Source organism: Montipora capricornis, chromosome 12 (assembly GCF_036669925.1).
Source record: "Montipora capricornis isolate CH-2021 chromosome 12, ASM3666992v2, whole genome shotgun sequence".
In the NCBI taxonomy this organism is placed as follows: Eukaryota; Metazoa; Cnidaria; class Anthozoa; order Scleractinia; family Acroporidae; genus Montipora; species Montipora capricornis.
The window spans coordinates 15,014,206-15,035,412 of record NC_090894.1 but is presented as its reverse complement, the minus strand read 5'-3'; the positions used below and the strand labels follow the sequence as shown (position 1 = coordinate 15,035,412).

General features: G+C 37.9%; 1 protein-coding gene across 1 annotated transcript; it reads left to right on the top strand.

Moving 5' to 3' along the window:
- Positions 1-3,792: 3,792 nt before the first annotated feature.
- On the top strand, positions 3,793-13,513 carry LOC138025470 (uncharacterized). The gene is made up of 16 exons (XM_068872672.1): positions 3,793-4,079; positions 5,591-5,802; positions 6,517-6,555; positions 7,264-7,302; positions 7,764-7,811; positions 7,923-8,017; positions 9,028-9,122; positions 9,823-9,917; positions 10,224-10,328; positions 10,654-10,729; positions 11,792-11,872; positions 12,136-12,192; positions 12,485-12,526; positions 12,685-12,810; positions 13,173-13,310; positions 13,503-13,513. Exons 1-14 carry the CDS (start codon positions 3,793-3,795, stop codon positions 12,695-12,697), a joined length of 1,284 nt encoding a protein of 427 aa, XP_068728773.1. The 3' UTR covers positions 12,698-12,810; positions 13,173-13,310; positions 13,503-13,513.
- The last annotated feature ends 7,694 nt before the right edge of the window (positions 13,514-21,207 follow it).

Here is a 21,207-nt window from a genome sequence, read left to right as displayed (position 1 = left end):
GACGACGAAACATCACTTAAGGGGAAAAAGGTTATTTCATAAATGCAATAATCTTTGCAAGTTAAAATCATCATAAGTCAAGATAATTACAGCGGATTTAATACATATACACAAAGGCTTGACGTTTTTAAAGTTTAAATTTTAATCTTAATGATCAGCAACTGTTTTCATGATTACCCCAGTTTCCTTAGTCCCTTCCCCTCCCCCCCCCCCATTCTAATAGGAACCCGATTAAAACAAAAAAAACCTTCGAGGGAAACTTGGGATTTGGTCGAATAGTCTACAGTAACCTTGCTTTAACATCTATGGACTGTGGTGTCTGTTGATGATATCCCTTGCTTGAATGTACATCGAGATTCCATGGTTTCCATCATGACTATGGGGATCTACTAATCTTTGTAGCTCAACTAAACATTCGCCGGAAAGCGATACCGCATTGACTGGGACCACTACCTCGTTTCTCTCTGGTAATATGGCGTCGGCTATTTCTGGTTCAGAGACCCCATAATTTTCGGCAACTATGTTTTCCTCGAAGAAATCTCTGACTGCACTGTGGTTGGAACCAAACATACGTAACATGCCAAGAATGTAGAGCTGGTTAGGGGTTTTCTGGTTCTCTGTGGATAATTTGTGGTTGTTCCAAGATGCTTTAAAATTCCTCAAACTGTTATTTATTCTTGGAATGAATACAAGGTGCAGTGCAGCAAGGTCTATTTCGCTAGTAGCATCAAGAAGAGCTTGGTTTTCTAAAAAATAAAAAAGACGCCTAAAGTATTCTGTGACCATTTTTCGCATATCTCTCCAAAGTCTCTCTATCCGCTGGTTGTGCACGGAACTTCCTTGTAAAACGCTACCTCGACCCTCTCCTCTTCTCTGCAACATCAGCCGCTTAACCTCCCCGTTTTCTACACCTTTATCGATCCGTATCCTTGACGGCCAACAAAACTCTTCCGTTGCAGAAACGAAAAGACTTGCCACAGTCGCTGCTCTGTTGTTATCTGAACATTTAAGGTAGACAACCAGCCTCGAATAGCCATCGATACCTCCGTGAACAACCAAACGCCACCTGTAAAATGACAGTATTGTGATGGTTATGACTTTTACAACTTACCAGCGCCTGAACCGTAGATTTAATCGGTGGCTTTGTACACTTACATTTTCTCGCAAAGAAGTCAGTTAAAAAAATTGGTAGACGTTGCGCTGGGCGCTGCGTGATAGGATGGGTTTCCCGTGCTGCCAGGAAAAGTAACTTAACTTACATTACCTTACCTTATCAGTTTGTGGTTGCCATCTAAATGCCAAAGACTGTTCGGGGCTGAAGATGGAAGGGTTTAAAAACTTCTGATCAGTTTATGCGTAAAAAATTGATAGGGATATTTAAAGAATCGGGGACAATCGTTATGATAAGCTTCCTACTCGGAGAAAAAAAGTTCTCCGAGTAGATTAGAAAACCATCAAACCCAAATTAGACGCCAAGTCGTGCACATACTGGTGAAAGACGAAAGCTGTGCCTATAAAGCGCTCAAGCGGCCCTAAATTGGGTTGCACCTAAAATGTCACCACTAAAAATATTGACATGAATAGCATGGGTTATCAATGTTGCATTTTAGGAATAACGGGGTTGAGAATAAATATTCCATTGATAGATTTTACTTAAATAAGACTGCGGCTACCTGGAACGGAATAAGTCACCCTGGGCGTAAGGTTGCGCCACCTCAAGTTTGCACCAACTGGGTCCACGGAAATGAGCGCGTCGGATATATCAGACCGTGATGCATACAAATTTCTAGCTGCTAATTCCCCTTCGATCATGATTATTCCTGCATCCATTGATCTGCTCTTTATTTCTTCGACAACTTCCCGCAATTCAGCCGAAGTCAAAGTCCTTCTTCCCCGCTGGTGCTGCCTTCCCATACTAAAGTAAACCCTCCTACGCCAAATAGTAGAAATGGACACACCTAGAGATAAACGAATACAATTATAATATCATTTTGTTTATCAAATAATTCTGCACAGGATAAAGATGTCAAGTCCTTCTTGTTCTAGGGACTTGACTAGGTTTAGTGATGTGGTACCGTTATGACGCCTAAGAATGATAAAACATGACGAAAACCAGGAATAAAATTAGTCACGATAATTTTTTTTCTCCAAATTTTCACAGAAACTTTGACGTTTTCCCTGTTTTTGAAGTGTTCAAAAACACTTCAAAAACTTCAATTAAAAAAAAAAACTTCATTTCAAAACGTTTGGACCGTTAAGCACAGCTTCACTTCAGTCTGCGCGACGTTGATTTCATTTTGACACCCGCCTGGGTTTTGAGAATCTTGACAATTTGTCACGAATATCGTGGCCGGTATCGACAGAAAACGCCTACCAACTTGGTAACTTGCATACAAATTGATAGAGCACAAGCAAACTTGAAAAAAATCAACGCAAAGTTAATTAATGGCACCCGAACATAATGAGAGGCGTACAAACCTTAAAACTTGCATACAAATCATTTAATGACGAACACTGATACACGGACATAAAAAAAAAAGTAATAGGCAAAGCTTACAAACTTAAAGGGAAGCTAACAAATACAATAAACTGCTCGAAAACGTAAGAAAATGACTAATACTTTCATAATATTGAAACAAAGTGTATTTCTTTCAGTTTTTAGGGCTGTAACCATTTGAAAAGGTATTGAACTTGCTTATATTGTTAAGGGAGAAACAATTTTCGTATATTTGTTTCAAGTTTGTTAAAGTATCACCCATTTTATTAAGTAAACGAGGGGCTTCTCGTGTCGGACAGTATTCTGCTAAGTTTGTAGGCTCTGCCTTTTACACAACTTGAATGCATGTTGTCAAGATTGCACACGTTTCATGTCTTACAAGTACATACTATGCTCATTAGTCATTAGTGCACTGCATGGATTACCGAGAGCTTTTGCGATATCCATCCACGACAAAGCGTATGCGCGCATAACTTCCAGTTGTTCCTTGGTGATTATATATGAAGGTCTGCCAATGCTCCTCGTGGCTGATAATGGTGCCCTGTAGCAGAGGTGTTCCGCTAGGAAAGGAATTAAACAACTGTATTGTTCAATCATCCGACCAAGTATGCCTTCCAAACTAAGAAGGTTTGTTACCAGCATCTGTAACGTTGGTTCTGAACAAGGCCTTGATGTTTCTAAAGTCCAGTGGATTCGCCTGAGATGTTGTATGGCTGCTTCCAGTTTGATTTTAAGCCCCGACAAGCGTTCATTACTTACATTCGGGTCCTCTATGGAATTTTTGGCGAGAAAGTAGAGATCGTGTACCTCGTTGACAAATACTTCAACTGTTTGGGGGTCAAGCGCGACATCTGAAAAACAATTTTTTTTTTGTATCGAAGTTAAAAATGACATGGCTACCATGAGCTAGGGGTTCTATTTATATTTTGGGTTACCTGTGTCGGCTTGCGAGAAAACAATTAGCAACACAATAATCGCGGACACGGACCCTTCCATAAAAGGCATCTGAATAAGATTAAGTGAAAGTTTCTTTTCCTATTTCGTCTAATGGTTTCTTTCTATAGCTTTAAACCTGTAAACGGGCTATAACAGCAGCTTTGGATCGCGCTTTAGGTGACCTTTGATGCGATACCATATGGTTTCATTGTATTTGATTGGTTTTGTAGTTTCCTCTTCAGCACATGACGTGGGTCTTTTGTCCTTTATGCTATTTGATACCGGAAACCTCTGCCAGGTTGCACTGAGGATTTTTTTGTGAGATGTCCGAAGAATTATTTAGTAGCTTAAGTTCAACCATGTCTTCTGTTTTGCAATCGATTGATCTCGAACAGGAAAGGTTAACAAGTCGACCAAATGCTGTTGGTCCTTTGTTCAACAGCTCGTCCCCAGAAACGACGAGCCGAATTACAACCAGGAATGCGGGTGCCAAGCCCACAAGGACATTTGTGTGGCTTGGCCAAAACGTAACAAATGTGGATTTATCGTCATTAAATGGTAAACGCGTTAAGTTTTCAAAAGGGATGGCTTCGGACGCAATTTTAACGTTGCTGAAGAGAGAAATACCGCAGATCGGGTCAACCAGGTAAGCTTAGCCTACATTTAATTGAGAAAAAGGTTACCGACTTGATGCTTTGGTGTTAGAAGATTCGTCCCAATATTATGAAGGAAAGCTTTAATGTAACATGCACAAAGCAGCAAAGTGAAAAATATCATATCAAAATTAAAAAGTATTCGTTTTTTAATTTTGTTTTCCAGAACACGTTGTCGTTTTTAATCTCCCGAGTAGTGAAACAATACATCAATTCAGAAATGATCGACATTTTTGGCAGACATTGCTCTGCTATGATGAGAGTTTCAAGTTAACACTTCATTGTTATGTTTCGTAATCCTTGTGGCTGTTCTTAGGGGGGATTGAATAATTCCAATTTAACAACTTGAGTTGTAATAAAAAGGTGGGCTATTTTCTTAAATGGAAAATCCTCAAGTAGGAGAAATCTCGTTTTCCCACTAACGATAGGAATCTTTTATGATCAAATTCCAACAGAAAGGAGGGGAGTGGCAAACATGGTCTTTGACTCGTCAGCCCGACGTTCTCTCGGACCTTGAACACAAGAAAACCCCTCTTGCGCCTAGAATAAAGAGCCCGAGTAAGCGTCTAAAATATAGCGCAGAGCCCGCTTCACCATAAATGCTTTTAAACGTGCGGTTTCAGGTCGTTTCAGGGGCCGTTATCGACCTGGAATGTTACTCGCTCTTTGTAATATTCCTTAAACAGGTCTATCGAAATGCGGGCTGCATGTGCAGCACTATTACTTTTTCCTTCCTTAACCAATGATAATGAAACCCCAAAGAGTTGATACCAAAGTAGTGTCAACACTAGTGTTACACTGTGTTTCTCTCAAGCGTGACAGCAACCAATTGCTCTGAATGGCGTTGTCGCTGGCGTAGCCATCATCTTTGCTAAAACAACCTCATATTCGCTAAGTTGTATTTCCTGCCGCTAAATTCCATTCGCTGGCGCAAATTTCTGTTCGTTGTCACCAATACGAATTCGGGAATATAGCCTGAATTTTCAGCCGCCTCCTCCGCCCTCTGGCTGGAGAGTTTTAGCAACTACAATGCAATTACGACGTCTAGAGGATGTCCCAAAATGGCAAGAAAATATTAACCAAAACTTTCGTTCCCAGGCCATCCCGGTATCACAGCCCGAAGTTATTGCTGGGCAGTCGTCAGCTTCACTGTTGGTTTTCCGTGTTTTAAATGAAGTTGAGCCACTTAGGGAAGTACTTCCCCACTTCCCTAAGTGGCTCAACTTCATTTAAAACACGGAAAACCAACAGTGAAGCTGAAAAAAGTAGAAAAAGCGTAACAACTGTTTTACATGATTGCCGGGTGGGAACAGATACCTGCTTGATTAGAGTGAAGATATAGTTGACGTCATATTGTCATTGATGTGCCAGAGCCTCACTGGCTGTCAAAACAGAGGGTCTTTTGTTCCTGTGGTTGGCCCATTTGAATAACAAAAGCAATGTTTGTAAACAGATGTTATCCCTATAGGTTTGATTTATACATCTCATGTATTCATTTTGACAGCACAATCAGCTTCTATAAGTCAAAGAGTGCAGGGAATCATGCCCTCTTCTATGTTGGCTCCTCTCTATCTGGGAATGAGATAGTTTCAAACTACAAATACAGTACAACCAGAGTTTTCTTAGCAAGAGGACAGGAACCTCCTGAGAATGATGATGTCATTGAAGAACCTGTTACTGTGGTCAGCTCAAATGTCCATCAAATCAGAGCTACTGGTATGTAATTTTCCAGCTTGTGCAAAGAGGCAGACGTTATAACAGATATAAGCAGAGGTTGCATATCATGCATTAGATTACAGAAGTGAAAGGGTCCAGCAGGGTGTCGGTTGTTTAATTTCACACTTAATAATAATAATAATTAGTAATAATAATAATAATAATAATAATAATAATAATAATAATAATAATAATAATAATAATAATAATCACTATATTTAAGTCTCAAGGTTATTTAGCAGAGCACAAGTGCTCTACTGATTGGGGAGAGTACAAACCAAATCAAATGTTGGATTTTTGAGGACAGGGGAAAACCAGAGTACACAGGGAGAAACCTCTCACAGCAGCGTACAGAAGCAAGAAACTCAATCCACATATGGCAGCGAACCTGATAACTGAACCTGGGCGGGATTCATGGAAGGCACCACTGCACCAGCCCTGCTCTCGTTAAGGGCTTTCATACTACATGTACAAAAGAGTTAAAGAAATAATATAAACCTGCATAAAGTGAAACAGTTGAAACATCGCTGAAAAATGGCTAAACCTTCCATACGATAATTCCAGGTAAATTGAGAGAACCACATTATTCTAATAAGGGCTACAAAAGAGAGCTTCCTAACCCCAACTGGGATCCTACCCAGAGTGGAACTTCCGATAAAGGTGTTTCAGACTACTGAAACATGTTGACATTGTACCTTCATCTTTGTTTTGTAGATCGTTTGATTACTGATGACAGCAAAAAATGCATCAAAGGTATTTAATATATGTATGCACTATGCCCCCTGAATAAAGCTAAAACTTGGCTATCAATGCCACAACCTGTTTGCGAGGTAAAATACACTGACAACAGCAATGGGGGAAAATTGGGCCTTGTCCAACAAAGCCGTTGCAAAGGCGAGGGCAAGAAATTGCCAATACTCATGATACTTAATAGGATAATGGTTACTTTTAAAGTAAATGTGTAAACTGCAACAGCATTGGCTATTTTTTCATTAAAAACAATGCCAAAGCCGAGCAATAATACAAAATGCCAATAGTTGTTATACCCAAGGAGGTGATTGGGGTGGTGTTGGGCAAAATTTTGCAACAACCAAGGTACAACTCAAACGCAATCTGTTTCCAAAACTGTTTGTACGCCATGTACGCACCATGCAAGTGTGATCAATTCAAATCTTGGATGAGGGGCAGTATAATTCAACATTGGCTGGATTGGCTGACCCAGATGTCTTGACCCAATCTCCTCTCGGTTAAGACAACACAAGATTGCTGCGAGGAAAAGTCATAACAATTTTCATTCAAGAAGCAAATAAATTCCTATATTACCTAGTGTTACGATTCACATATGAACTGAAAATGAGGGTTTCTTGAGATTAGTGTTGATTCAATCCTTAACGCTACAACTGTAATGGTCAGAGTTCATGTATGCACCTCTCTCATGAGTTTAATTTTGGTCCCATCTAGGGCATTTTGGACCACAGTATCATGAGGCAGGCACAACAGGTACTGACAGACTGGATTGTAAATTGGTTAAGTCAATATCAGTGGAGTTGAATGTTTATCTGTAAATGCCAAAAGCCTAGTAAAAACAAAATTCTACCTAAAGCGACTGTCAGTGTTGGAGGCAGACTAAGTTAAAAAAAATCAATGGCTTTTTACAACCATTATTAAGTATAACAAACCGAAACACATGACCTTGAAGCATTTAATGTAATACAACTCTCCTTGGAATAAAGCAGGGGATTTTTGGACACCAATTTTATGGCCAAATATGGACAAAGTGAAGCTGCATATGTGCAGGAAAATGCGAGCTTTGTTAGATATAAGTAATGAAATTTTTAAATTTAAAAAACCCAAGCCCTGAACCAGAGTCAAACGTTTCAAGGTCATGAGCTTCTCATAATATAATAAGCGGGTATTGTAGATATCTCTTACATTTTGTTTTTATTGGTTTAATTTTGCAGTTGGTTTAATCACAGTGGACAACTGTGATGATGGGCTATATTACCCAGGTAATTCCATAAAAGGGCTTTTCTCTATCTTTCAATGAGTTTAATTAGTTACTTATTTTAGTATCTAAACGTAATCACCACATGCAAAATAACATATTTCATTTTCTTTAGGATTGTTGCATACATCACAAATGCAGCCAATAAATGCAGCAATGAGACATGCAAACGTAACTGGTTTACCCTTTGTTGGCATATCCTTTGAATGTGTAAGTCAAGTGTGATTTCGTTTAAAGGTAAACTCACTTTATAATCAGGCTGAGATTTTGTTAAAATCCATGCCTTGTACCAACCCAACCACCCAATTTGAATGGGTGTTTTTGTGATCACTGGGAGAGAGGGGCTTGGGAATAGGGATTTTAAACCCAGTATTTTTTAAATTGTTAGTTAAGAAAGACTTCAAATTCCTAGTTCTCCAATAATTTTGTTTGATAATTACCAAGGCACATTTCTTTAATAACCTATAATAAACATGCTTGTAGAATTATACTTATTTATCACTAACTGTTACATTTGATGAATTTTGACTCCACTATTCAATCAGACACAACACGACTAAGTCAATCACAACACAACTGTGTAGATACATGGGCATGTAGGACAGCAAGCGCCACAAACCGGTTTATTTTGCTTACCATATGCATACAAACTCCGCTCTAGCATAACAATACGTAAGCATACTTAATGGTACTGACCTCCTAAAAGCTTGTTAAAGGAAAAGTACACTGGGCACCTGCCGGATACGAAAACCCAAAACCCTTCGGGAATGAGGGAACGTATTCTCCAAACCCTATGCAAGTGCCACTACCCTATGGAGGCTAAGGGGAAAATTTAACAAAAAAGTAGGTGAAGAAAGCTGAACCTAGACTGATTCAAATCCCTAACGGATCACTATTTGTACAACAAATTACCCATAATCCCCACCAGACAACCAGACCCAGTGCTCTGGTCTGTGCCGTCAAAATATCCATTTCTGCCAATTTCGCAGCCTACAACTGTCAGAAATAGCATTTTAAGCTGTCAAAATCTATGTACTCTGCCATTAATCAGTCAAAAACTATAATATACCCTTCCATTTACCATTAATTGACTCCCAGGAGTGAGACTTAACAGATTGTACTCTGTCTAATGCCAGGCATTTGAGGTGTCAATGGCTATATACCCCGAACCCTGATATCTCTTTTCAATAATTATTGTAACTATAATAATCCCGTTTTAGCTTTGTCAGCACATCAATAAGGGGCCACGAATTGGTTTAGTGTTCATCACTAATCAAGCAAGCTTTTTAACTGTAGAGGAAAGTGAGATGTTAAGGTGAGTTTTCAAATGAACCCAGTCTGTTAATTGGCCAAAGATGATAATGTTCTAATTTGATATATGTTATGTGTTAAAATAAAACAATATTTTATTCCATCATTGGAAGTACATCTATACAGACGGCCAAGTCTGTTAGTTTAAACTTGAGGATGTTTGCCATTGCTACTGCGCATTTTTTCGCACATGTCACGCACACGTCATGCATCCGACGCAGACCACGAAAGTAAACACGATGCTAAAGGCGCAAACATTTCCACAAGAATGGAACGTGAAAGCTTGTGGCATCATGGGATAGTTGTGGGCTCTCGTGCGACCGAAGTTTTCTTTCTTAGACTAATATGTATCGTTTTTCAAGGTCTATTTCACCTCAGAAAAAGACATCAGCTGCAAAGGTTAATTTAGTTATATTAGTTATGTTGAATTGAGTATGCATGTTTACCTGATCTAAATTTCCCTAATGTAGCTTTTCTATGGCTTACAGTCGTAAGACAAGATCATCTTAAAGTAACGCAATCTTCAAAAAAGTGCACCTCATGATCTCGAAAAGGAGCACGGTGACCCCCCATTTTTTTTTTTTTCTTGCCTTTTTGCCAAAAGTAGATCATTACCTTTCTGCGTGAAAAGTTTAAAAACAATCTGTACGTGGGAACATTTCGGGCACGAACGTCCTTAACTTCATATATTGTTTTTGTTTTAGAGACCTTTGTAACTACTATGTGTCACAAAGAATGGCAAGTGATGCGGATCCTTTAGTTTGGATTTCTAGCAAAGACAGTGTTGAAGGAATGATGGGTAGGGCTGTGAGAATGGCCTTAAGTTTTAAATACATAGTGGATTTTTGTAAAAACACTTGGAAAGTATCAAGTATAATTATTGAAGCTATGAATAATGAAGTGAATTTTGCCAAGACATTTTCTAAAATAGACATGGGGCAATATTACTGCACAGAATTAATGTGGCTACAAGTTCCCTAAATGATAATTTAATCCACACTATTGCTGGAGTCACATTATTTTCCTTTGAAATACCTCACCTTTGTTAACTGTGACAGTAGATCTATACAGTTTTGTTTTAAATCTAAATTTCTTTCATCTGCAGCACTACAAGATTTAGGGGGACAAAGTCTTCGGTTACCCCAGTTGATGATTTGTACCCCTTCACTTCGCAGTTTACGAGTACCAATGACTGTGGAGAAATTTACAGGTACATGTAACAATATACATGTAGTTAACATTAGGTTACAATAATATCAAGGGTATAGAGTTTTAACCTTCGAGCACTTAAGTAATTAATTTAATTGCGAGCCAGGATTTTTAACCTGTAAAATTTCATTTATTATTAACTTACCGTCAAGCTTGAAGGTCCTTATATTATTGCCTTATACTCTATAAAGGTATTGTGCCCTTGAATTGAGATTCCTGCTTTTCAACCCCCAACCCCGGTTCTCTGAATACCCCCCCCCCCCTCCCCCTTGCTTTCTTTGAATATACTAATAATAATTGCAGACAAAAATTTTCATTTCGTAAAGGTGTATTTCCTGCATGTGAGTTTAGTGATGCCATTGAAAAAGCCATGGAAGCAATACAAGTAGTGATGATAAACAGGTGAGATGAATGCACACCTTTGTGACACCATTGAATTAGCCAACAGCTATTTAAAGTGTCCTTTCCAATGATTTCTAAATTAGGGATTCACTAAAATTAATATCTCAACATGAATCACCCTTGAAAGGGGCCACTGCATAACAAAATTATTATTTTAACGTTTAGATGCTTATCATCACAGTTATTAATTAACGTTACTTGAGCAGTATCAAAAGGGAAGCCTGATAAATTACAGGCTTGAATGCGATTTGAACCCTGACCTCTGTGCTACCGGTGCAATATATAATATAGTGCTCTACCAGTTGAGCTATCATGACATTTGGGAGCTGGTCATTTTGTGAGTTCATAGTGAGCCTGCAGACGCTATAGATATTATGAAAGTTAATATACATGTATGAAAGCCATGCATGTAAAACTATGCATTTGAACTGCAGATATAATTAAGTTGAGATGCTGGTCATCGCAGTTATTAATTAATTAACGCTAATTATGATATTTCACGTGTTAACTTTTGTCACATTTTTAAAACTACAATCATGGACAAAAGTGTTGAGAAGGTAGCTTCATTTTAAAAATAATCCCCCTCCCCCTTTATCTATGTTGGATTTTCCAGGGAAATAAATGGTGACTTTCTTACCTGAAGAACCAAACATTGAATATGGGGGAGGGGGGCCACAAGAGCATGGTATTTCCCAAATACTTCAGCTAATAGTTAGAAAAATCGAATTAGGTGTGAAGTGAATTGATCCCCGCAACCTTCCCAACAACATTTGGTAGCAATGACTTTTCAGTATCAGTTGGCAGGATCTTTAAACAATAAAAGAATTGAAGGTTTGCAGAATTCTAATATGGAAGGCAAAATATTAATCAATTTAAGCAATCATTAACATAAAGATAGCATTAACATTCCTTGTGATCTATACACACTTTCCACACCTCCCATCTGTATAGGGGATTGCTGTTGCATTAATCTTACAACTTTAAGTAACTCTTTGGATTTGGAAGCAAGCAATTAATTTGAGAAGTCAGGTACATTAAGTAACTTCTGTCTTACCATTATAGAACAACAAAAGCACAAGAAGTGGCCTTAAAGAAAAACAGGATGAGGAGTATATCCTATCAGCAAGATGTGATGCCTCAAAGGTAATTAATGTAGTGATTATTCATTAAGATGCACTATGCATAGATTAGTTTTATGTATCTTTCAGTAAATTACACTGTGTTGTTTGTCTGCTCCCTTTCGCTACATATATTAGATTGCCATGCCCATCCATTATTGAACGTGGATATTACACTTTTTGTTATTAATCTGCATTACTAAATTAAGGCTGGTTTCACCATTGTATTAGTTTAGTGTCTTAAAATAATATGTTATTTTTTGATTGAGTCTGCCTTCACTCATTTAGCAGTGCAGAGCAGGAACAAACAAAGTCAGTGAAAGTATCACCACAAGTGAGATTGAGGTAACATTAAATGATTCTCTCAAGTGTTCAATATCAGGAGGAGAACCCCACCCCCTCAAAGATTAAAGACAGCTAAAATTTCACAGTATCGCTCATGTTCAAGTCAGGCACACCATCCCATTATACTCATCACAGCAAAGTCAACAATTTAATGTAACATTGTTTAGCGATACATTGTTTTGCAAATGCCTGCTGTGTTCATTAAAATAATCAGTACATTGCTCATACCTTACAACATAAAATGTTTGCAAGTGGTCCCTGTTAAAAATGTTAATATATTTATTCCATCCAGCAGGTGCAAGAATTACCAGCAGTTAGTTCTCCAAGAGATGATGTGAGTTACAGTGCACTAAAATTAATGTTATGTTTACAGTATGAGCAACAGTGTTGTATAGCAGTTCTAAATAAATTAGGGAGTTTAAGCAAGCAACTTGCAGTTTACACCCTCCATAATATCTAATTTAACTTTCTGTTAAAATGGTGCCTTTGCAGATCAATAAAGTGAGACTTGTGAGAGCAAGAAGAGTGCTTCCAGAAGACACAGAAGGTGTGCTGATTAAGGTCCACACACCCATCGGTTTGTTGGAGAGAAGATTCAGGAGGAATGGGTTCTATCAGGTGATGAAGTGAATACTTAGTGAAGGATAATTTTAACAATATATTAACCACGACCACAGTAATAAGTGAATAACTTTTGCGTCATTTGTAAAATCGCAGCTAAATTTCAACCATAAAATAGTCTCCATAAGCCTCAAACATTGTTGTTGCATCTTGTATTCAAAAAAAGAAAGGGGATTATTAAAAACCTAAGATGAAAAAAAAAGTGCTTTCTTCAGATTAAGGCCACGGTTTCTGAGGCATAATGCATCTACACATACAACCCCGCATTGTATCCTTGTATGAACTGTCATATTTTAACTTGAAATATCCTTAGTTTCTTAATCCTACTATAATTATTACCCAAATGGTCTATTTTACAGGAAGTGTATGACTGGTTGGGCAGTCATAAAGATCTTCCACTGTACTTTGTTATTGGTTGTCAAAAGCAAAGTGGATTGGAGATCTATTATCCCCGAGACAGTGTCCAAGGTGGAGAAGTTCTCAAACTCATAGAAAAGGTACTTAAAAAAATAATGATTTATCATTTCCATTATCAAACAAGAATAATAATATTATTTCCATTATTAAACAAGAATAATATTATTTGTTATTAACAGCCAAGAAATCATAATAATGTTATTTCATTATACTCAGTCTAATAATCATGAATGAGATTATTAATTTTGTTGTTGTTGTTGTTGTTTTCACAGGACGGAGAAGTAAAGAACATAATGACTCATACAGAAGTAAGTGCAAGTGGGGTGGACCATTTCTGTATGGAGGGTATATGGACCTGGGAAAGTCACTGTTTCTGCAAGATTTGTTCTTCGTTTAATTACGGCATTAAATTTAACCACCTTGAGGCAGTGGTGCATGTTTGATCAAAGAAATTGCTAAAGGTATCCTAATTTCTGATTTTTGCCACTCCAATATTCCTACATGTATGGAACTGGTCCATCCCTTAGTGCTTACAGGTGGAGGCTAAACGGTAATAATAATGATAATAATGATCCTAATCCTAATCAGAATCATAATCAATAATAAATATAATAATAATAACAATATTATTGTTATTATTATTATTATTATTAGTAGTAGTAGTAGTAGTAGTAGTAGTAGTATAGGGTAACATACTTAGAAACCATAAAATTCCAAAGCAAGAATTGAAATTATAACAGAATCATAAGTGCATAAGTACATCATTACTGATTAAGTACAATCATGGTTGTGTAGTACACACTGCATAACTATACATTGTAAGTAAAACATACTGGCAGAGCATTTCCTGTTACAATGAATGTGAGAAATATTGTTTCAGGAGTGGTTGATCTGTCTGAGCGAGAAAGGAGTCTGATAGTCTAAGCAATGTGGTAGGGGTGCAGACACAGGAATTGGATTTGGGTTTTGGATGGGGAAAAGTTAGGGCAAAATGAATTGGCATATAGGGCTTTACAGGCAAAGACCAGGTATGAAGTTGATGGACTTGGAGTAAAGTGGCCTTACGGTTGGTAGCATTGGACAATTAGATTCAATTTCTGTTTCTATTAGGTCTGTAAATTATCATGATAAAGTTTGGGAAACCACTTGCATTCCACGTACATCTAGAGAAGTTCAGCCATGGGAGCACACCTGAAACTTTCGGTATCAAGTGTTAGAGGCAGAAGGTGAGTGCATTCACCTGGAGCTTCTGATATCTTATGCTGAGGTGGAAGGTGGGCTCCTCGTCTGTAGCCATTACACACAATGGTTCACACCTGAAACTTTCGGTATCAAGTGTTAGAGGCGGAAGGTGAGTGCATTCACCTGGAGCTTCTGATATCTTATGCTGAGGTGGAAGGTGGGCTCCTCGTCTGTAGCCATTACACACAATGGTTCACACCTGGAACTTTCGGTATCAAGTGTTAGAGGCGGAAGGTGAATGAACTCACCTGGAGCTTCTGATATCTTATGCCTTGGTGGAAGGTGGGTTCCTCTGTAGCCATTACACATAATGGGATCACACCTGGAACTTTCGGTATCAAGTGTTAGAGGCGGAAGGTGAATGAACTCACCTGGAGCTTCTGATATCTTATGCTGTGGTGGAAGGTGGGTTCCTCTGCAGCACGTACGCACAATGGGTTCACACCTGGAACTTTTGGTATCAAGTGTTAAAGGTGGAAGGTGAATGCACTCACCTGGAGCTTCTGATATCTTATGCCATGGTGGAAGGTGGGTTCCTCTTCAGCTAGTACACACAATGGGTGCACACCTGGAACTTTTGATATCAAGTGTTAGATGCGGAAGGTGTGCACACACCTGGAGCTTCTGATATCTTGTGCTAAGGTGGAAGGTGGGTTCCCCATTGATAGTCACTACATACAATGGGCTCACACCTGGAACTTTCAGTATCAACTGTTAGAGGCGGAAGGTGTGCACACACCTGGAGCTTCTGATATCTTGTGCTAAGGTGGAAGGTGGGTTCCCCATTGATAGTCACTACATACAATGGGCTCCCACCTGGAACTTTCAGTATCAACTGTTAGAGGCGGAAGGTGTGCACACACCTGGAGCTTCTGATTTGTTGTGCTAAGGTGGAAGGTGGGTTCCCCATTGATAGTCACTACATACAATGGGCTCACACCTGGAACTTTCAGTATCAACTGTTAGAGGCGGAAGGTGTGCACACACCTGGAGCTTCTGATATGTTGTGCTAAGGTGGAAGGTGGGTTCCCTGTCGACAGTCACTACATACAATTGGTTCACCCACCTGGAACTTTGAGTATCAAGTATTAGAGGCCGAAGGTGTGTGCACACTTGGAGCTTCTGATATGTTGTACTGAGGTCAAAGGTGGGTTACCTTCTATCACAAGGATTTATTTCAAGTTTGGTGCTAGAATGCAAATGGTTACCTTTGGTTTATAAAATTAGCTTAATATCCTTAATTTGCCATATTCATTCATTTAAAAGTAACAATTGCTTAAAACAACAACTAATTGTCAATACAATCTCTTTTAGCCAATGATACTTCCCTCCTACTTTGCCTTTTTTTTCAGGTCACATTTTCTGGGACTTTCCCAGAATTGCCTGACCACAATTCAACTGTGGAATCTCCAGGTTGGTTTGCATAATACTTTTGTACAGTTTGTATTGGCAAGTGAAAGATGTTTAAGTAGTCTAGATCTAAAAGTTAAAAAGTTATCATTCAGTTAACTTGTGAATGTCCATCAGGATATTCACAAATGAATGGACATTATTTTTTTGTTGCTTCCTGAGCAACACAATAAAATTATATGCTGCAGTTAATTTAGAAAATGTTCAAAATGTGAAAATTTCACAACTCCAAGTGGCACATCGTCCTTTCATGTTATTTTATCCTCGTTTTGAGCATAAGCGTAAATATCTATAATTTTCGGGATTTTTGATGACTGCTAATAAAATTCTATGACTTTCCAGGCCAGAAAAAAACATTTACATATTCCATGGCTTTACCACCTTTTCCATGAACCCTGCATGAGGATATTAATAAACTGTTTTGTTGCTTCCTGGATAACTTATTAAGCTGTTGCAACAGGCAAAGACCAGGAAAAGAAAAAATAGTTTAGAGGGTAGGAGAGAGGAGAAGAACAAAAACCTTACAAAAAGTAACTAGTTCCATCACAGGTACCATAAACTCCAATGTAGTTGTGAAAAGTGCTCAATACTGCAATATTCAAGGTGCGGAAATAAATTGACAATGAAATAAATCCTCAGCAAGATACATTAATAAACAGGTTTGTTGCTTCCTGGATAACTTGTGCTGCAGGTCTTGTCAAGGAAGGGATACGATCAGAAAAAAAAAAACACAAGCAAGAAGGCACGGGACAGGATAAAAGCAAAAAGTGTACCAAAAGCAGTTCCATAAGAGGTAACAAAAACTCGATTGTTTGACTAACAACTAGTGTACAGTACTAATTGGTACTTGGTACATGTACTTGGTACTTGGTGTAAATCCACAAAGTACGACAAATCCAAAAATTCTCTTGATTTCAATATGGAATTTTTCCCTTATATGTATGTGGCCCCTGATCCAGACCAAAACGACCCAAACATGTACTTTTCCCCTGAGAAGAATAGCATTCACCTTCTATGGGATGCCCCTACATGAAATTTGAAGGGATCAAGGTTTGTGGACAACAGAAAGACATGAAAAATGGCTGATTTTTATGTCAACAGTTCAATTCGTACATGAATTATCCATTCAATTAGAATTATAACAGGTGGTGTAGACCAGTAATTCGTCAAGCAAAGAGAGCGGGGCTGTACATATCGCGGACTAGCATACCAGGGAGGCAGTGTGGTCTAGTTGTTAGGGAGTTGGGTTTTCATGCGATTGCCCAGGTTCAAATCCCGTTTGAGCTTCTTGTTTGAATTTTGTTTCCGGTTGTCCTGAATTCAACTCCAATATGCTTTGTAAATAGCCATCTGGTTACATCCTGCAAGTTAAGGTTCTTAATTAAGTGTCAATTGTTTCCTTCAGATTGTTAAAAGTGGGTTTTCTCTGATCTAGCTTGCTAGCCAAGTGAACTTCCGCTATGTGTATAAACAAAGCATTTACATTTATTACAATTTATTATTGTTTGAATGATCATATTGTTATTTGTCCTTTTTTTTTCCTGACTGGTAGGTGTCATGCAAAAAACAAAAATAAAGAAACACAAAGCAAACGGTATGATTAAAATGATTACGATTGATTGTTATCCCTTGTATTTTGGACCATCATTATAAAAGACATTCAAAACTGTTTGGTGCTTTATTGGAACAGATGCTGGTCGAGGAAAAGAAAGAAAAAAGCGGGTAAGAGAGGAAAGAGCAGATTTGGAAAGCAGGGACACAAGAAGAGCTAAACAAATCAAACCCAATGTAGTGACAGGTAAGAACATTACTTTATTAACATTGCATACTTTATGTATATTTTGATTCAAGTTAGATGATCCTCAGTTTAAATAATAATGTAAACAAGGGAAACAGTCGTCTATCGCTTTTACAAAATCTTTCTCAAAGATAATTCGACAAATGAAGGAAACAAATGAAGGAAAATTCTTGATTGAAACATATTTTTTTGATACACGCTCATTTTTCCTACCAGTCAATCAAGACGCATGTCCAACAACATATAACCAATCAAAATTCACGTGATGTCACAGCCGTGTTTCCATACTCTCATCTACAATGAGAGTGCACGTATGATGTATGGTACATACACCTTGGCCTAGTGACAAAAAGAGAAATAAGAAATACATAGGGTAATTGCATCTTTGAGTAAAACATGCATGTACAAGAATAAAAACACAAAATGAAAAAAGGCAATATGGCATGCAGACTTCACTGTTAATAGTCAGAGGGCCCTGTGCAGCAAAGATGCTCCCATGATCAGTGTAATATCTAGTTTCCCACAAATGATTTAATGTTGTCATAATTGGGGTCAACGAAAATCTGAAGTGTTTAAGTTGAATTTAATGTAGACAAGCAACTACAAATCTTCAAAAATCTAACTATTTGATGTCATGTTTGCTTGTCATCCCACAGATGTTGTGAGAGAAGAGAAAGAAGACAGGAAGACAGGTATGATACGTTTCCCCTTTAGGGCCTCACTTGAAGTACCTATGAAGTATAAGCTACTTTTTGCTTACATGAAAGACATTTCACAACTACCAAAAATTGTATTTTCTTTGCTGAACTATCTGTCCCTTTCCCAAAGTTATTAAAGTTTTAGTTTAAAAATTGTTGATGTAACAAAAAAGTTTCCATTTAGCAAAAATCACAAAATCAAGTATGCACGTTAATCAAACTTGGCAGCAGTGATGTACGTCAGAGACATTGCCACGGCAACTCTTCTCCCCAGTCCATCTTGGCAAAGAACATAACATCTTTAAATATGGATCAATTAAGGAGGGTCAAACAATTTAACTTGAAACACAAGTAGTTACACCTGTTTATAAGCTTGACGTAAATTCCCAAGCATCATTAATTTTGACAGCAACACACAAGTGTTCTGGAAGAAATCTGTTATTTTGTGATTAGTCTTTGTACGTAGACTATTTCAAAGAAGAAAATGCCACTGTTTGTCATTCAGAAAGGCCTTTCAAAAAAGCAAAACATAGTTTTCCCTTCATAGGCACTTACAGTTAGCTTATGTCTACCATTTGATGTCTTTAAGAGAGGAAATGTGGCATTTAACCCATTCACTGTTCAGGCATCCCGGGATGCCTCCACTTGATGAATTTTATCGCCTGGTGTTAGAGGAAAATCTTTTAGTCTCACTCCCAGGAGTCAATGGGTTAAAGGTCACTGAAAGAATGTGAACAGAGAGCGACAACAAATGTACACAACTAGTAATAATTTGTTAAAATCAATATATTTTATTCAACAGATAATTCCACAAGCAACGAGCAGAACGTTGGGGGTACCAAAAGCAGAAGGAAGATCAGACGACAAAAGGAGAAAGAGCGAAAAAACCACATTATATTAAATTAACAAGACTATTTCAACTTTTCAAAATTAATTTCCTGTATTATGGAAGGCACTATGTCACGAAAAAAGGATGTAATTTCATGACACCCAAACTGCGTAAAAAGTAGAATGAAACATTTCAATAAACAGTTAAATCTTTTGAACAACATGAAAGAAATACAGCAAAAGGAAAGAGAAGCATGGATAGACCCAAATGGACAAAATTTGAAATGTATTGCATTTGGGTAATCTTAACCCTTTCACTCCCGTGGGGTTCCCCATTGACGAGTAAAATCGTCTAGCGTTAGACAGAGTAAAATCTTTAAGTGTCACTCTTGGGAGTGAAAGGGTTAATGAGGACATAGTTTTGAGTGAATCTAGCTGTTGTTAACCCTTTCACTCCCGTGGGGTTCCCCATTGACGAGTAAAATCGTCTAGCGTTAGACAGAGTAAAATCTTTAAGTGTCACTCTTGGGAGTGAAAGGGTTAATGGGGACATAGTTTTTGAGTCAAACTAGCTGTTGTTAACCCTTTCACTCCCGTGGGGTTCCCCATTGACGATTAAAATCGTCTAGCGTTAGACAGAGTAAATCTATAAGTGGCACTCTTGGGAGTGAAAGGGTTAATGGGGACAGTTTTTGAGTGAATCTAGCTGTTGTTAACCCTTTCACTCCCGTGGGGCTCCCCATTGACGATTAAAATCGTCTAGCGTTAGACAGAGTAAAATCTATAAGTGGCACTCTTGGGAGTGAAAGGATTAACTGAAAACTGAGTCGGCCCGACGTTTATCAAGTTTTTGCCAAACCGCCTGGGTATAGAAAGTTTTTGCTCAGAAACATCTTGTTCGTGATGTAACGCTAATTTTATCAGTAGAGTAATTTCACATTACCATTTTCGAGTTTAAAAACTCGTCATTATAAGTAGAGATTCCGCCTAAAAACCCTAAGATAGCTGATGTGACATAACCCCTTTACAGTAACACTACCTTTAGAAAAAGCATTCATTAAATACATGAAGTAGTATGAAAAAAGTACTTATTCTATTTTGGATTCTGTTAATAAAAAGACTGAACTCTTTACTATTTGCCTTTAGGTTCTGAATATGTCCAATACATTCCTTCTTTACAACTTTAAGTCCTTTGTCTCAAAGTCTTTAAGTGTCCTCAACTCCCGTGAACCCGTTGCTATTTCCATCCCCCAAATATTCCATTGCTTTGCAGTTTTGAAAGAAATACCTAAATGCAAAGCAGTTAACGTCAACCTTGTATTGAACCCATGGAAAAAGCGCACCACAAAAAATTTTTTAGTTCATAAGCACTTTGAAATTATAAGACTGGAACCACATTTACCACTAGCACTGAGCCCGTGACAGTGAGAACCCTAACAGCTAATCAGCAATTTGTTTCTTGTCATTGCTGTCATTGCTCAGGTAGCATTCATTTGACTTAAAGTGGTACTATGACCAAACAAATCAATCTTCTTTTTCTTTGAATTTCAAAACTGTTAACTAAACACTAAGTGACCCTAGTTTTAAGCCTTGATTTTAAAAATGATGCAGGTTTATTTTAACTGGAAATTCCTATTTGATGATCCGCCATTACTAATCTTGAGAGCTGGATCGAGGAGAAAATGATGTAAAAGACTTAAGAATACAATGCGTGTGCACGCAGCTAAATTAATATGCAGCATAGGAGTTTCGGGCTTTCAGACTTTTAAACAGATGTTTTGCATAGATAATAAGTTGCATTTACAAGCAGAAATTTTAAGCTAGTGAATAAATGACGTAAATTTCCTCTACATCTAACCCTCTGAGAATCAATCGGTCAGTTTTGAACATGAGTGCTAGCGGACCGTGAAATCCAAAACTTTCTCTTTAAAAGATTAAACTACCTTTGGATAAAAACCAAAGCGCAAATTTTGTTAGTCAGGTGTCAAAGAAACACACTTT

Bases quoted from the DNA above. Each gene is read 5' to 3' on its own strand.
- LOC138025470 (XM_068872672.1), top strand. From the start codon at position 3,793: ATGTCTTCTGTTTTGCAATCGATTGATCTCGAACAGGAAAGGTTAACA. The intron at 5,803-6,516 runs GTATGTAATTTT...TTTGTTTTGTAG, and splicing joins CCATCAAATCAGAGCTACTG to ATCGTTTGATTACTGATGAC. The intron at 10,730-11,791 runs GTGAGATGAATG...TTACCATTATAG, and splicing joins CAAGTAGTGATGATAAACAG to AACAACAAAAGCACAAGAAG.